We start from the raw sequence: 18877 nt of genomic DNA, 5'->3' as shown, positions 1-18877 counted from the left end.
CAGAGAGAGAGCAAAAGAAAACGAGAGAGAGAGAGGGGGAGCACAGTGCAATGATTGAAAGCAACAGAGAGATAGAACAGAGCAGTACATAAAGACAGAGAGAAAGAAGAGGCTGATGTTAATAGCAGTTTGGACATGTTATGAAAACAAATGATGCAAGATAGGTAACAAAAAATAGCAAAGGAAAAAAACATGAAACAAAATAATCAGGAACAGAAAACGGTAACGAAGAACCAGTAGAGATGATATGGCTAAAATTTCTGAGATTAATATAGAAATGATAATAATTTTAAAGGTTGCTGGTTATTAATGTTGTCTTTCATGTTTTTATGTAAAATAATTCTGCTTTCAACTGAGCCAATCTCCAACCAAACTCATGATTTTATATACATACATACATATATATATATGTATATATATATATATATATATATATATATATATATATATATATATATATATATATATATATATATATATATATATATATATATATATATATATATATATATATATATATATTAAATTCAAATTACGACAAACATAAATAAACAAACAAAGTTTGCTTTTAGAAGTGAGATGTCTATAGAAAGTTAAATGATTTTTTAAATTCTCAATCGCAGAATAATGCTAATAGTATAGCCTGAACAGGATAAACTACCCCTATTTTGCAGAGAAAAGTGTAGGTGGTTAGCTGTGGACTCGAACTCACATCCCCGTGATTACATGTCACAATGCTTTGACCGATTAAGCTAAACTACCAACTACAAATTCCTCTGCAAATATATATATATAAGTATATATGTATACATGGAAATAGCTCCAGGGAGAAGGAACACACACAGAAACATATTTCCTCTCTCTTTAAGTTTTTGCTGAAGTTATTACACTAAAGCTATATTCTCGTTACATCTATATTCATTGTGTGTGTGTTCCCTCTCCCTGGGCCATTTCCTTTAAAAATCTATCCCTCATTCTCAATATAATCATTGATGTTCCACTGATCACCCCTTACTCTGCCAACAGTTTCTTCTCCTTCTCTCTACCGAGCTACAGCTTAGGACAACCATGCCTCATCTTTAACACTGTCTCATATCTGCCATTGACAGCATCTTTCATCTTTGTGTTTTCCACTATAGCCCCACCATCACCAGCTGACCAAATCTTTGTGAGTAGATTTCATAAATAGGGATTTGGGAAAAACCCATTATATATATATATATATATATGTATGTGTGTGTGTGTGTGCATCCTGACATCATGTTATAGCTGTAAACAAGTGTCACTGTCATACAAGCAGCATTAGTTGTTTCCAATCTTCCATGGAAACAAGAGAGGGCTGGGGACAGGAAGAGCATCTAGAACTACAATACATATGTAACAATACTTATGGGCCACAACAGTTGAAGTATTCACGGGTCATCGCGTTTCAGTTAGCTTAAGTAACATGCCTGAACATTTTCAGTATTAAAAATGTCTTCTAAATGTTGCATCAGTTATGATGGAACTGCTCTGTATATATATTTATATATATATATATATATATATATATATATATATATATATATATATATATATATATATATACACATACATACATACATGTATGCGTGCGCGTGCATACACACAGATATATCCATAGACAGATATATGTAGTTTATTTATATATTCAATAACTACTAACAATTTGCAATAGGTTTTATTTCGAGATCAGCACAGCTGTAACCAGCTGCAGCAGAGTGTAAAATGAAACATTTTACTCTCTGATGAATATAGACGCAACTGAGCTGATCTCCATATGAAACAATTTGGCAAGTTATAAGTTAGAAGCAACCACTTAATATAATTCATAAACTACAACATTCTAATATTAAATGCATTGAGTATGTTTTATGGTCTGCGGGTTAGGGATACCTATATTGCATTAGATAACTTATTAGATAATGGAGTTAGGGCACCAACTTGAAGGGCGCAACAGAATAAATCAATCTCAGTATTTATTTTAAAGGTTTAATACTTGTTCTATCGGTCTCTTTCCTCACACCACTAAGCTGCAGAAACATAAACAAACTCACACAAATTGTCAAGCTGTAATGGGGGATGAACACAAACATTCACATATATGATGGGCTTCCACACAGTTTCCATCAACCAAATTCATTCACAACGCATTGGTCAACCTAGGGCTATAGTAGAAAACACTTGCACAAGATGCCCCACAGTGGAACTGAACCCAAATCCACACAATTACAAAGCAAGCTTCTTAACCTCACAGCCATGCATATATATATATATATATATATATATATATATATATATATATAACATATACATACATACACATATATATACATTAAGCATTTAGTCCAATGTGCTGATGATTCTGTACAAGGCCTCAAATTTGAGAGGAAAGGATTAAGTCGATTACATTAACCCCAGTGCATAACTGGTACTTATTATTTAATCGACACCAAAAGTCGACCCCGGCGGAATTTGAACTCAGAACATAGTGACAGACAAAATACCACTAAGTATGTCGTCCAGCATGCTGACGACTCTGCCAACTCACCATAATAATAATAATAATAATAATAATAATAATAATAGTACTGATTTCTTTATTGATCACAAAAGGTTTACATTGCGAAAAACATTATGGACGGTACAGGACAAAGCAAAGAATGTGTGTGTGTGTGTGTGTGTGTGTGTGTGTGTGTGTGTGTGTGTGTGTGTGTGTGTTGTGAGGGTTTTGATTGCAAACAGGTTTAATGTATAAAAAAAAGTGTTATAAGGGGCAGCTAGGAAACTTAGGAAGGTTCTTTGCATCTAAGGTTACTTCTTGTAGCCCAATATTAAGGGGGGGGGGGGTTCTGCCCCCAACCATTTAATCTGTTGTGTGTATATGAAAGAAGAATGATAAGACACAAGGCCAGCAATTTTGAGGGGAGGGCAAGCCAATTACATCGACACCAATGCTCAACTTGTACCTATTTAATCAATCTTTAAAGAATCAAAAGCAAAGTCGGCCTTGTTTGGTATAATTCAAACTCAGAACAAAAAGCCAAAAACAAAAAAAATGCTGTCAGGCATTTTGTCCAATATGCTAATGATTCTGTCAGGCCACCACTTTGATAAAAACAACAACAATGACAACAACAACAACAGCCAAATGCCACACATATCATCAATCACATAAATTCATTGTCTATGTTTTTTTAAACTTGTTTCTGTGTGCTGAACAGATCTAATCTGTACAGAAATAAACTGTTCTATACGTACGTAGGTATCTGTCCAAGAGTCAGAACTCCTGTTGTGGAATTATTGGCAAAAGTATGCTTATCAACTTCATCAGCACTGTTGCAATCATCCTCATCGTCATCGTCATCACCACCACCACCACCACGACCATCATAATCATCATCATCACTATGACCAATGCTGTCATCACCACCACTGCAACCATCATCATCATCATCATCATCATCATCATCACCATCACTATCAGTAGCAGCATCAGTATGATCAGACCCTTCATCACCACCACTACAATCACCGTCATCTTCACCAACACAATGACTGATGCCATCATACCTACCACCACCACCACCACCACTACCACCGCTGCCACCATCACCACCACTGCTACCACCACCACTACAATCATCGTCATCTTCACCAACACAATGACTGATGCCATCATACCTACCACCACCACCACCACCACTACCACCACCGTTGCCACCACCACCGCAGCCACCACCACCACCGCTGCCACCATCACCACCGCTGTTGCCACCACCGCTATAATCATTGTGGTTACAGAATTATTTCTTTTGCAATTAATTCTCCATGTCTGACCGCACATCATGCTGTTAGCAACAAGTAGCGTGAGACCAACCAGTCAGACTGACTGCTGCGGTACAAGGGACGGTAGACATAATGTCTTCTCTATCAAAATACAAACACCAAGCGTAATATTTGACGATGGAGGGGTGGTATGGATAGAGAAGGACAGATACACACAGTGAAAGGCACATTGTACTCTATACTTTGGGCTTAAAGTACTATATAAAGTATGAGTGTGCATAGGTGCAGGTGTGGCAAGAAGCTTGCAACCCAACCACATGGTTCCGGGTTCAGTCCCACTGTGTGGCACCTTGGGCAAGTGTCTTCTACTATAACCTCAGGCTAACCAAAGCGTTGTGAGCAGATTTGGTAGACAGAAACTGAAAGAAGCTCATCGTATATATATATATATATATATATATATATATATATATATATATATATATATATATATATACACAGTAAGGAAAGGATTAATTAGCTAATGGAGTTATTATAAACAGTTCGAAACCAAGAGGTAGAACTGAACAATTAGGACAGCCAGAGATGACCTGGGGTTCATAATCAACAACAGAAACAACATTATGATGATAATCATCATCATTTAATGTCCACATTTCCACTCTTGCATGGGTCAGACAGAATCTGTTGAGGCAGATTATTTTGTATGGCTGGAATGCTCTTCCTGTCACCAACCCTCACCAGCTTCCAAACAAAGTAATATTTCCACCATAGCCAGACATGGTTTTCACATAAAGAAGGAAATGAACAACCTTGCTTGCATAATGACGATGCTCATTTACAACTATCAAATGATGTCTAGACAAGGATATGCACACGTATATATACATGCATCTATAAACATATAGAGAGAGGGAGAAGAGGAAAGAGGCTTCTTTCAGTTTCTGCCTACCAAATCCACTCTCAAGGGTTTGGTCAACCCAGGTCTATATTAGAAGATACTTGCTAAATGTGCCAAGACCACATGGCACATGGTTGAGAAGCAAACATGGCCCAGTTTTGTTTCTTCTTTTACTCTTTAAAGAATAGAAATAATTAAACATTTGACATTTCTCTAAAATATTTTTGCAATTGCATTGAAACCTCAAATTAATCAGCTTAACAAGATCACTGTATGCATGGTTTTGGCTATTTTCTTGTTTTTTTTTAATCCACAATAATCCCATCATCATCATCATCAATAACATCACCACCACTAAAAATTAATTTTATGCCTTATTTTTCTCTAATGTCCGAATGGTCTGTTGGTACAGAAACACAACTCTTTACATGCCACATCAACAGCCAATGAGACTGCTCAAATTTCCCTCAAATTAAACCCTACTGTTTTAAATTCAGAATATACTATTCCTGAAAAAAATATATGGGATGATCATAGCTGGATTATCTTTAATTACAAGCCTGCTTATGGTTTAATCTAAGGTTAAATCTAGCCAAAATAACAGTTCCATATATGTATGTATGTATATATTTATGTATGGACAGACAGACATATGTACACATGTATGTACATACATATGTACAGGAAGCCATACTTGTTTGCTAAAAGCAACAGCCAATGTCTTAAATAACACCTACCCCCAAAAATAAAACACACATAAGCTCATGTAGCCCTTGGCATACAAAGACAGGAAGGCCTCGTAATTTTTTTTATCACAGATCTGATCCACCAGAGCTGACCTATAGCTTACCAGTAATATATATGGAAAGAAAAACTGCTAGTATATTTTTTTTCTTCATTCCATATATATATATATATGAGGCAGTACTGAAAAGCCCCTAGTTTTAAGAGTATCATGAGAGGCCCAACCCTCTGAGTTCTTTTACAGGGCTTAGAAAAACTGAAAGACCACTGCAATAAGTGTGTGAATCTGAGAAGGGAATATGTTGAATAAAATCATAATTAACTGATCTTCTTGTATTTTCTTTCACCCAAACCCAGGTACTTTTCAGTACCCCTTGTAATATATATATATATATATATATATATATATACACACACACACATATATATATATATAGACATACATATGGAGGGGATAATTATAATCCAAGCTATCACCTCATCAACACTTCATGTATGAACCTGTCTATTTGAATGGACTCAACACAGATATGAAGTGTTACAAATTTATCTTGCATTGTATGTTTGTTTCTTAATTGCATTTTGAATAATGATGTCTGACAAAGTGAATCAACAATAATAATTTTATTCTATTCTATTATATTGCATTCATTACATATATTGTATATATTACTTATCTATACAAGTGGTACGGGATTTTAAAAAAACATTTATTTACTGAAACGATCATAACATCAATTTGAATTCCTCTTAACCTCAATACAATTCTTATTATATATATATATATATTGACAGATTGTCAATGTTTCTCAGACAATGCACCATAGGGGGTATCTAGGTATGACATAGATATCTAAAAAATATAATCTAAGGCTTAAACAAATCCATAACATGTGACTTGAAAAATGTGCTGATCAAAATTTTGCTGAACACAATGTATGATTAATTAAAGAGTAGACACTTGTTTCATATATATTTTCCTAAATTTTAAAATTCAAAATGAGATTCCCATTTATTCTTTCTTTTAAATTTCTATTTGGTCATAGCTGGAATACTTTTGACCATAGATCTGCTTGATCAGAGCTAAAGCTTAATAACAACTACAACAATATCAAACAAATGAAGTGCTTTAACCCTTTAGCATTTAAACCGGCCATATCCGGCCAAAAGTATTCTGCTTGTTTTATGTTCAAACTGGCCAAATCTGGTCTCTCACACTAACCCTACAATATCGTTTTAAAAATTAACAGCTACCTCATCAAAATCTCATAGCTACAAGATAATACATGATTAGTTCAAAACAATGTGGATGAAAAAACATTAATTCTAGCAGAATAATGCAAACACTAAAGGGTTAATGCAATGCTTGGGCTGGACTCCAATTTTCTCACTGGCTTCTAAAATTATGGATATTGCTTGGCCTGTAATTTTATTATCCAAATCAAAAACACAACAGCCTATGATGATGACTCCCAGAGGTCTGCGACCTATCAATCAATCATGTTACATATAAACAAAGTTAATACTAAAAGGTTAAATCTATCAAATTAAAAGTTTACCACTGTTTTTTTCTGCATGTAATCCAGATGTAGATAGACATTAATTTATCTTATTGCTATGTAAAGTTCACTTACAATGAACTGATGAAAATGTTCTTCAAAAAAATATAATTAAATAATAATAATAATGATGATCAATACTCGATGCTCTATAAATTATATTGAAAGAAACTTCGACAGAACACTATGATGTGCCTGGCAACATGATCAGTATTACTATTATTATTGCTGTTATCAACATCATCAGATTGCTTTCTTGCACTGGCAGAATGCCACAAACTTATAGGAGAAGAGTAAAGTCGATTCAAGCAAATCATGATGATAGGCAGCAAAGCTGACCCTGGCAAAAGTTGAAATCAGAGTGTTTAGGGTTGTGACTAGATACCACCACAAATTAAATACTTTATCCACAAAACTAATCATCAGAGTGTGTGTGTGTGAGAGAGAGAGAGAGAGAGAGAGAGAGAGAGAGGAAGTCAAAGAAATCATCAAAAAGGAAGAAATAATCGAAGTAGTCAAAGAAGAAGTAGATGATGATGACAATGATGAAGAGGAGGTGGAGGAAGCAAAGAAGAAGAAGAAATCAGATTACACTTTGCATTATTCCGTAACAAATGCTGCGTCTTGCTTCTTACTCTCTTCTTAAACACAGAACCACCTTGAAGAGATGTTAACAGGGTGGAAAAGAAAAAAAATATATATAATCAATATCAATCTTGTGACTAAAACAGCTGATTCAATGATGTGTCTCAGTTCGGACAAAGTCATGTCCTACATTAAAATCTTGATCGACCTTTTAGAGGTCATATTTTCTGTAATGAATTTCTCAGAGGCAAAAAGGACAATCAATAATCAAACAGCCTCCTCATAAAGAGCAAAAAACCCACAATAAGACATACTGTATACAGAACAAATAGTAAACGGTCACAGAGGGGTAGATACATTCCAAGGGTTATTTAATTCAATAACCCAGTTTCAATCCCCCCTGATTGTAACTCTTATTACAATTCACATGCATTCCCACTCATTTTTATTCAGGGTATACCTTGAGGCCACCTGGATACCTCTCATCACCATTATCACTCACTTTTCCCCCAATCGATGTGCCTCCCTACTATCACTATCTCTCTCCCATCATAATGCCTGTGTTGCAAGGGACACCATCCGATTAGGTTTATTCATGTTCTATTCCTCCATCTTCTTCATTGTTAGCAATCACTTTTCATCACTCATTGACATCCTTCACAATCCATCAATCTGTCTCTCTCCCCCATCACCCACCATCATTACTATTCATAACACTATTCTTTCCTTATTATTCACTTCCTTATTCATCTACCACTCCTTCCTTTCTCATTCATGTGTTGTGACGGAGAAAAACACAAGAGTATTATTATAGCAAATTATTATCATTCAGTAAATTGGCAGAATCTTTAGTATGCCAGACAAAATGCTTAGCGGCATTTTGTCTGTCTTATATTCTCATTCAATTTCTGCCAAGGTCGACTTTGCTTTCATCCTTTCAGTTGAGCACTGGGATCAATGTAATTGACTAAACCCCCTCTTTCAGACCTTATTCTTTCCTTCTAACACACTTGATTACATGTCTCTCTCTATATATCTCTCTTTCTTTCATTCATTCATTCATTCTCTTCATTGCTCATGCTGTTTCTATTCAATCTCTTTACCAACAATCACTATGTAGCTGTCCATCTCTCTCATTTGTTTCTTCCATTAATCTCTCCTCTATCGCCCTCTCACTCTGGTCTTCTTTCATTAGCCTCTTTTCTACTTGCCCAGTATGAGACAACCATTTAGTGCACAAACAAACATAGACAACATAGAGCAGAGAGGACTCTTTAGTCTCATTTAAACGCAACAACCTCTCTAGTGCAGGTGCCACAAAGACAATGAAAAAAACAATAAGAGGAAAAGATTAAATTACCTGCTACTGATCCAGCCATGATGACAATAGATGTCTGGCAGCACTTCAGAGATCAAGCTGAAATAAACAGAAGAAAAAAAGTAACATTATTTAATAGTCACTAAATAAATGTAACAGTAACAAAATTAGGCTAATAAGTTATGGTGAACCATAACTTCAAGACTCCCATGGAGTATCCTCTACAGCAAGCTCATTACTGGCAAATGACATCAAGGAGCCCTGGAACACAGACTCAAAGACCAACTGAACTCCTCCCTCCTTCAAGCCAGAATCAGCCCTAACACCGGGGAAACAGGAGCTGTCAGATGCCCATCCTGTCAGATGCCCATCCTGTCAGATGCCCATCCTGGTGAAGAGCAATTCATTCCAGTTGTTCCACTTTGAAGGAGAAGAGAAAGACTACAGAAGAAGTAAAAGGAGGCTAATGCAAGGCCTTGTCACAGCAGCCCAAGACCACCGCCTGCCCTGCCATACAATCAATGCCTTTCATTCCCTACTTGGCCTTCAGATGAACCAAACTCAGACACAAATGGTGTCAACGGACAGATGGATGAACAGATTATTATTATTATTATCATTATTATTATTAATATAATTATTATTAAGGCGGTGAGCTGGCAGAATTGTCAGCACACTGGACGAAATGCTTAGTGGCATTTCGCCCATCGCTACATTCTGAGTTCAAATTGTGCCAAGGTTGACTTTGCCTTTCATCCTTTCGAATCGACTAGTCCACTCCCGCCCAAATTTCAGGCCTTGTGCCTGTAATAGAAAGGATTATTGTTATTATTATTATTATTATTATTACTTATTTGTTTGTTTGTTTTAGTTAGACAGGAAAACAGCTCTTAACTAAGCCTCTTAAACTAAGCCCTTAAACTGAGAAATAAGCCCGCTAAATTTGAGCATACATTCTAAACTCCAACATGGGATGGACGAAGTGACCTAGCCTTAAAACAAGTGCATTACAGTAGAAAATAAAATGGTTCCAATTGAGAATTGACCCAAATGTAATACAGAAAATATGGATTATATTAGATATAACAAGACCAAATTTGAGCAAATAAAGAGAAACAGCTGTTTCAGTTTGCTGCTATTAAGATTTATTATATAATTCATGCTAAAATCTTAGAAGTAAATTCATATACAACTATTATGTTTTAAACTTAAGAAGAGGACTCACTATGTTAGGTTTACATTTCAAATTGATTAAAAAGAGGTCATGGGATGGTGTAATGCTTGCAACTAATGCTAATGACATCAGCAGAATTTTAGCCAACTAGAGAACCTTTACGTGGAAGTCCAACTGCTGAGATATAGTATCCAAGTCTATCTCAAATTTCAATAATTTTACAAATACAGGACATGGTATGTAGCCTTGTCTCAACATCACATGGCATGGCATCTATAATTAGCACCATCATACATGCGATGTTGTTTACTTTCAATTTGGCCAAGGGAAAATATCCCCTTTCTTGAAAACTGGTTAGGGTTGGCAACAGGAAGAGGTATCCAGCCATAGAGAATTTGCCTCAACAAATTCCGTCTGACCCATGCAAGCACACACACACACACACACACACACACACACACACACACACACACACCTAAGTTATAGCATAGCTCGTAGCAAAATAAAATAAAAACAAAGAACTAGGCATTGCAGTAGCAGAAATACCAACAAATGAATAGGGAAAAGGATAGGAAATATCATTATTGTTTTATTGTAATTTCAACAAATAACTTCCATAATAAATATCATTTCACAATAACCAACTCAAATTTATATTATCATTTACTTTGAAAATAATCCATTAAAATGGTGCTTAAAATATTTTTTACAATCAGAATTTTGAAATAGGTTATTAAAAAACAATAGAATACAAAATGGCATTAACCATTATTGTGATTAGAATTTCAATTAGAAATGTTGTACAATTTCGATTTAAAGCTTCTAATGAAATGTCATCAAAAAAGACAATTTATATTGGAATGAAGTTATATCTCATTTTACAGAGCTAAAATGCAGCATCCTTGCATACTGCTATCATTACACACACACACACACACACACATTTGTAGTGTGTGTGTGTATGTGTACCATCATCTTTTAACATCCATTTTCTACACTGCATGGGTTGGACAGTTTGACCAGAGCTGGCAGCCAGAGCTGCACCAGGCTCCAGTTTGATTTGGCTTGGTTTCTAGAAGTGGATGCCCTTCCTAACATCACCTACTTTACAGTGTATGCTGGGTGCTTTTAACATGGCACTGGTGCCAGCACGAGTGCTTTTTACATGGCACGGCACAAGTGGTTTTTATGTGGCATGGCACAAGTGGTTTTTATGTGGCACTGACATAGAACTTCAGGCCAATCTTCTTCATCAAGGAGAGTGGCCTTAACACCATCTGTTGTAGAGGACAGGTTTTCTTGAGTACAGCAAGATGCCATATATCTTGGTCATTTGTTATCGCTTCCCAAAGGCTCAGTGTCCTAAGGTCATCCTTCAGTACTTCATCCTAGGTCTTTCTGGGTCTCCCTCTTCTATGAGTTCCAACCAGTTTGAGTGATCAGCACTTCTTTATGGAATGCTAAGCTATGGAGACATAAACTCAGCAACACCAGCTGTCAAAGCGGTGATGGGGGGGACAAACACAAACCCAAAGACACACACACACACACACACACACACACACACACACACACACACACACAATGGGCTTCTTTCAGTGTCCGTTTACCAAATCCACTCACAAGGCTTTGTTCAACTCAAGGCTATAGTAGAAGACACTTGCCCAAGGTGCCACACAGTGGGAGTGGACTCAGATCCATGGGGTTGGGAAGCAAGCTTATATATATAATAAAAATGTAGTAGAGGGGATCAACATAGGAAAATACAAAAACAAACAAACAGGAAAAAATACAAGCAATGGACACAAAAATCCTCAACCCCTCATCAGTTACCGAACAAATATCATTACAATTTTGACACCTTTTATGTATAATGTAGCCAAAGCATTACCAGCCCCTCCCACCACTACCTTTCACAAAACACTGTAACCTAGCCTGTTACAAATAGCATCCAAATTTCCTCAAAATTACATTCAAGCAGCCAACATTAGGAAAGGACACATTGGACAGTGTGTGAATGTGAAAGAGAAAGAGAGAGAGACAGAGATAATACATGTCAAGCAAGCAATCATAAAACTGCCCAGAAGGCAGTGTTTCAGATAGTTCACACCATTTATATATGCTGATCTTAACTTAGAAAGTATTGAACTTCATCTATCATCCTATTGATTCTGTTACTCCAACAACCAAACACCCACCCACCCACAAGCCAGCAACAGCAAGAAATTATAATATTTCCTATGATGTTGTGTAATTACTGGAATTTAAAAAAATTTTATTCTAAAAAATATAAGAAAAACTATCTCATCTTGCTTTAAGGAATTTAAAGGGTTAACTCAATGTTCATTGCACATAAAGAACATTTTAACATTCATTATAATACTTCTCATAAATTCTGACAAAAAGTAGAATGTGACATCATAGCTGATGTTCAAGGGAGACTACTCTGAACTTTTTTAATCAGATCTTTTTTTTTTCCTTTTTTGTTTTGCTTTAAATGACTTTAACCCTTTCAATGTCAGTTTGACTGGAATCATTCCTAGTTCACATTACCAAGATACCGAAAACTGCCCATAATTAAAGTTTTTAATTTTTAAATCAATACCTTTCTTGAAATCACATCATTACATGTGTGTTAACTTGAATTCAGAGTGAAGCGAAAGTAGGCATGATACAGAGATGTGCGAGTGCTTGTGTGTGTGATTGTGAATGACAGGGAAAATGAGAGACAGAGAAAGAATGTTAAAGTGACTGTGTTGCAGAATGAGGGAGAGTGAATATGCAAGAGTGAATGAGAGAGAAAGTGTATGCAAAAGAAAATGAGAGAGAGTGTGTGTTTACAAGAGAATGTGTGTGAGAGAGAATGAGAGAAAATGTATAAGGAAAATAAGTATGTGTAGGTGAAAGGACAATGGGGGTGTGTAAGAGAATCAGAGAAAGAGAATGAGTGTGGTTGAGAGAGAGAGTGTGTGTGTGTGTGTGTAAGAGATAAAGTGAGTGCACATTTGGGATAGAAAGAATGAGAGAGAGAGAGAGAATGAGTGAGTATAGAGAGCATGAGTGAGGTGGGGGTGATAGAGATAATGAGAGTATGAGCAAAAAAGAAATTGCATGAGATGAAGGGAAGTGTGTGTAGTGACAGTGATGTTGAGTGAGTGTTTGTGTGAGAAGGCGTGTATGGGTGAGAGATTTTTACTGCATGTGTGTGAGAGAGAGGAGGAGAGAGAGAGAGAGAGAGAGAGAGAGAAGAGAGAGCCAGAGGGAGATTTGAGAGAGTCGGAGTGAGAGTGGAGAAACAAACAGACCGACAGACAGAGAAACATGCTCGCTGAGAAACAAAGTGTGAGAAGAGAATATATTTTGAATGACGATTGAGAGACAGAGCGAGTGAGTGAGTGAGTGCATGAATGAATGAATGCAGAAATAAGAGTGAATAACAGACATAAATTAGAATAGAGAGAGAAGGGGGGAGATGGTGGGGGTAGAAGGAAATGTGGAGGAAAACAGCAAAGACAGTAAGCTCAAATCACAACCGTATATACAGTCTGATGTCCATTTTGGCTGAGTAAAGTGGGTAACAGTACTTTAAAATGACCCCAAAGTGACAGCATTCTTTGCAGTGGGAATTGCATAACTGCTGAGCAACAAAATCAATCCCATTAGAATAGCAGACTTTGCATGTGTGTATGTATATATATATATATATATATATATATATATATATACGAGATGCAGCAAAGAATTTTGTCAGTGAACAGGTCGCGGTCTCAAATCGACGAAAATATTTTGACACAAATTAAATTTAAATGTTGAAGTGAATCTAACAGTTTTTGTGTGTTATTTTAAATGGCTTATAAACACCTTCCACACTGCAATTGTTTTCGTTCCAGCACACGATCTCAGGTCAGGTCACTTGCTATGCAAGTACATCTCCGGCCCCTGGACTGGTTCTTGTGCGGGTGGCACATAAAAGACACCATTTTCGAGTGTGGCCGTTGCCAGTACCGCCTGACTGGCCTTCGTGCGGGTGACACGTAAAAACACCCACTACACTCTCTGAGTGGTTGGCGTTAGGAAGGGCATCCAGCTGTAGAAACCTGCCAAATTTAGATTGGAGCCTGGTGTTGCCATCCGGTTTCACCACTCCTCAGTCAAATCGTCCAACCCATGCTAGCATGGAAAGCGGACGTTAAACGATGATGATATATATATATATATATATATATATATATATATATATATGTATGTATGTATAAAGCAGATGGATTGTGCTTATTTTCTCAGTTCTGTTTTCATCAATGGAAACAGCATCAAAATCAAAAGTGCATCCATTCAAACAACAGATAGACAACCTATATGTATGTGTGTGTGTATAGGTATGTCTGTGTGTGTGTATGTGTGTGTGTGTGCATAAGTTTGGTGATACAAACAGGAAAAGAGAACTCATAACACAAGTGTGTATGTGTGTGTGTGTATATATATATATATATATATATATATATATATATATATATATATCAGCAGAAGTTACAGAGTGGCTCAAAGACCAAGAGTTTTCTGTACTGACACTTATAAAAGTACCACAGCAGGAAACTCTCGTGGCCTTGTCACACTCTAACTTCGGCTGGTTGGTAACATATATATATCTATAAACGTATTATAAATACACACACACATACACAGACCAAAGAACATAGTAGCAGAGCAACAGATTCATGATGCATGCAACACACTGCCTTTTTCATTGCAGTAGTATTAGCTAGCCAGCCTAGCAAGCTACCTATCATCCAGCTACATTCGCATGACATGCCACTGAACTACAGCAGGGCAGCAGCAATATAATATAATATAATAATAATAATATATGAATTATTGATCGTGTAGTACCGCCGAAGTTGAAAGAAAAAAAAATAAATAATAATAATAATAATAATAATAATAAATAATAATGATAATAAATGAATGAATTGTAAAAAAAGAAAAAAAAGACTACTTTGATCTACGGTCATAAATGTTTTCAATATCATGTCTGGTAGATAGAAAGAAGAGGAAAACAAAAGAGAATAAGAAAAATCACAAGACTGAATAGGAGAATAATAATTATTTAAGTGTTAACGGTTCAAATCCCATTGTTACTATGTTAATGGAATTTTTTTTTATTTTTCTTTAAATATTTTCTAAACCAAGTTTTTAGAAAAAAAATACTCTCTATATAATATTTAGTGATTGAAATTGATTAAATTTTTTTTTTACAGTAATCAGTAACAATTATTTTTATTTTTGAACAAGAAAAGTAATTAAAAAAAAATTTTATTTTATATTTTAATATGTAGTTTATTTACTTTTTTTTCTAATTAATTTTTTTACTGACAGATTAGAAAGATAAATACATCAATTATATAAACATGAATATTTAATGTTTAAATAAAATTTTTAAAAAAAAGCAAAAAGACAATAATTTCAAACTAATTTTTTCATTTCTTTAATGTAGGTAGGTGGCTGACGAGAAAGGAGAAGGGACAAGAGTCTTAATGATTATCAACAAGAGACATCTACCGTAGAAGTAGAAAGTAGGAAGAAATACAAAAATTAGAAAAATTTATAGATGCGAACAGCTGAGAGAGAGTGAGGTAAGCAATAGTGAAACTAGAAACTGGCTGGACCAATCACAGCCACCGACCATAACTTCCATCACCAGACAGAACGTTATTTACAGAGAGGAAAAGGGAGCTTGTACATGGCTATTCAACATGCTAGAAATAGTAGCCAAATGTTCCAATTTAAAGGAAACAACCTCATTCTAAGTCCTCCCTCCACAACCTTACCTATATTCTACTACCTAACATCTAATACTACTACTACTACTACTACTACTACTACTACTACAAATACTACTACTGCTCCTCCTACAACCACCCACACAACACTTGTTTACACAGTAAAAAAAAAAAAAAGAAAGAAAGAAAGAAGCATCGCAAGAAAAATCAATTCTTTCCCATAGCTCACCTATTTCATCGCTACCATTTTTGTTCTCTCTCTTGACACTGATTGTCTTTGATTTTCAGTTCCTTTAAAAGTCTATTGATACTCAATAAGAACACCACTTGCGATTCACATCACTCTCCCACCTCTCTCGCTCTGTCATTTACACACACACACATATATATATATATATACACACACACACACATACAGGGTGAGGCACAGAGGACAGAAGTTTTTGAAAAATTCACAAAACCATTAATTTTAGCTACAAACAAATTTTATTGACCAACAATGTGTTCGTATTGAATTAACATTTGTGCAAATCAAGTGTGGAAAACAACATCCATCGTGTGGTGTCCGTTTTCATTGATGCATTTCTGAAGGTGTTCTTGGAAGTTGGCCTCCACTCTCTTTAGCATTGCTCTGTCGATTTGGGCGACTTTCATGTAAATAACTTCCTTCAAATTGTCCAGTGTATGGGGCTTATGCACATACACATGTGCCTTGAGGTTTCCCCACAAGAAATAATCACATATGAACAAATCAGGGGACCAAGGAACGTTCGGAAACCTGGAAATGAGGTGGTCACTAAAGTAAGGGTGAAGAACGACCATTGATGCTCTGGGTGTGTGGGCCGTTGCCCCATTCTGCTGAAACTACACACATCGAATAGGCATACGTTTTTGTTATAATTCAGGCACAAAGAACTTGTTCATCATCTCGATGTAACGCTCAGAGTTCACAGTAACAGCATTTGCATTATTGTGTTAAAAAAAGTAAGGACCAACGACAGCAGCTTTTGCAACAGCACACCAGACCGTCACTTTTGAGCTGTACAGTGGCCCTTCGTGCAGTTCTCTCGGATTTTCAAGAGCCCAATAACGACAGTTCTGTTGAGTCACCATGCCATTGAGAAGAAAATGAGTATCATCACTCATTAACAAAATGAGGTTGTCATTTGCCTCGAAGATTGCTTCCATCTGACGTTTGAAGTTATGCCGCTGTGCCACGATTTCAACTGTTGCCCAATGACCAATTTGCACAGGTGGAAATGCAGGTCTTCATGCAAAAATATGCCTTACTGATCGATTACCGATGTCAAGTTCAGTAGAATACCACTGAGCAGAGCAATTCGGATTCCATATCAAAGCTTGTATGACACATTCCACATTTTCCAGGGGCCATACTATTCAAGGTGCCCCTACTAGTCTCTTATTCATTAGTGTACCTTGTGTATGAAAGGCATTCACTCAGCATAAGACTGTGTTACGAGTGGGAACCACCTGATTTCAGTGTATGTTGAAGTGGTGCCAAAACTCATGCTAAACTGCTGTGACAGACTCATTCTTCATGTAACTGTCATAAGCAAATACACGATGCTCTATCGTCCACAACGCCATGGCTTCACAACATCTGTCTGCCAAATTCATTCACAAGGCACTGGTTAACCTAGAGTTATTATAGATTACCTTGCCCAAGTTGCTGCACAGTAAAACTAAACCTGAAACCATCCAGATGCAAAGTGAATATCTAAACTAAACACACACACAGACACACACACACACACACCGACACACACACCGACACACACCCACACACACAGACACACATACTGCTAAATGCTTAATAGAGCAAATTATTTCATCACCAGCTGCAGTCTCTATATTTAACTATAAAAATGACAAACAGATGTTATTAAAAGTCACCGATGAATATTATCAAAACTACATAGTTAAAAAGAAAACACATACTTATACATGACATTGTTCATGATATATCTTGGCGGGTCTATGAAGTTAACAGGTTGGTTGCCAGATAATTGTTTAATTTATTCCTCTTATTATCATATACAACATTTTCATTGTGAAACGAGTAGTTGTAACTTGTCATGTGTTTGCTTCAAAATAAAACTACAAACTATTTCTTGAACTGAGCAGGTTTTCCTCTAATTTGTAAGTACAAGCATTTACCTGATTATACTCTCTTTACTTGTTTCAGTCATTTGACTGCGGCCATGCTGGAGCACCGCCTTTAGTTGAGCAAATCGACCCCGGGAATTATTCTTTGTAAGCCTAATACTTATTCTACATGTCTCTTTTTGCCGAACTGCTAAGTGACGGGGACATAAACACACCAGCATCGGTTGTCAAGCAATGCTAGGGGGACAAACATACACACACAAACATACACACATATATATATATATATATATATATATATATATATTACGGAGATGTACTTGCATAGCAAGTGACCTGATCTGAGATTGTGTGCTGGAACGAAAACAATTGCAGCGTGGAAGGTGTTTATAAGCCATTTAAAATAACACACAAAATTCGTTAGATTCACTTCAACATTTAAATTTAATATATATACATATATACGACGGGCTTCTTTCAGTTTCCGTCTACCAAATCCACTCACAAGGCTTTGGTCGGCCCGAGGTTATAGTAGAAGACACTTGCCCAAGGTGTCACGCAGTGGGACTGAACCCGGAACCATGTGGTTGGTAAGCAAGCTACTTACCACACAGCCACTTCTGCGCCTATTATATATAAAATATTTACCATCTAATTTGTAAGTACAGGCATTTACCAGAATATATGTAATATATTTACCAACCACGGGGTACTGATTTCAGTGCCACTGCATGGCACCTTGGGCTAATGTCTTCCACTATAGTTTCAGGCTGACCAAAGCCTTGTGAGTGGGTTTAGTGGTCAGAAACTGAAAGAAGTCCAACATATATAAATATGTGTGCATGTGTATATATCTTTGTGTCTGCATTTGTCACTCCCACCACT

At 36.3% G+C, this 18877-nt stretch overlaps 1 protein-coding gene across 15 annotated transcripts in view; it reads right to left on the bottom strand.

Moving 5' to 3' along the window:
• Positions 1 to 18877, bottom strand: part of LOC106874748 (intersectin-1) — a 254063-nt gene that overhangs the window by 213510 nt on the left and 21676 nt on the right. For all 15 annotated transcript variants that reach the window (XM_089365718.1, XM_089365722.1, XM_089365714.1 and 12 more), the window contains one exon: positions 8957 to 9013. In XM_089365718.1, coding sequence (XP_089221844.1) covers positions 8957 to 8975 — 19 coding nt within the window. In that variant the 5' untranslated portion in view covers positions 8976 to 9013. The remainder of the gene's footprint in view (positions 1 to 8956; positions 9014 to 18877) is intronic.

This window comes from Octopus bimaculoides, chromosome 18, assembly GCF_046866305.1.
Source record: "Octopus bimaculoides isolate indiv1 chromosome 18, ASM4686630v1, whole genome shotgun sequence".
Classification (NCBI taxonomy): domain Eukaryota; kingdom Metazoa; phylum Mollusca; class Cephalopoda; order Octopoda; family Octopodidae; genus Octopus; species Octopus bimaculoides.
The sequence above is the reverse complement of the archived record's forward strand: the minus strand, read 5'-3'. Positions and strand labels throughout refer to the sequence as shown.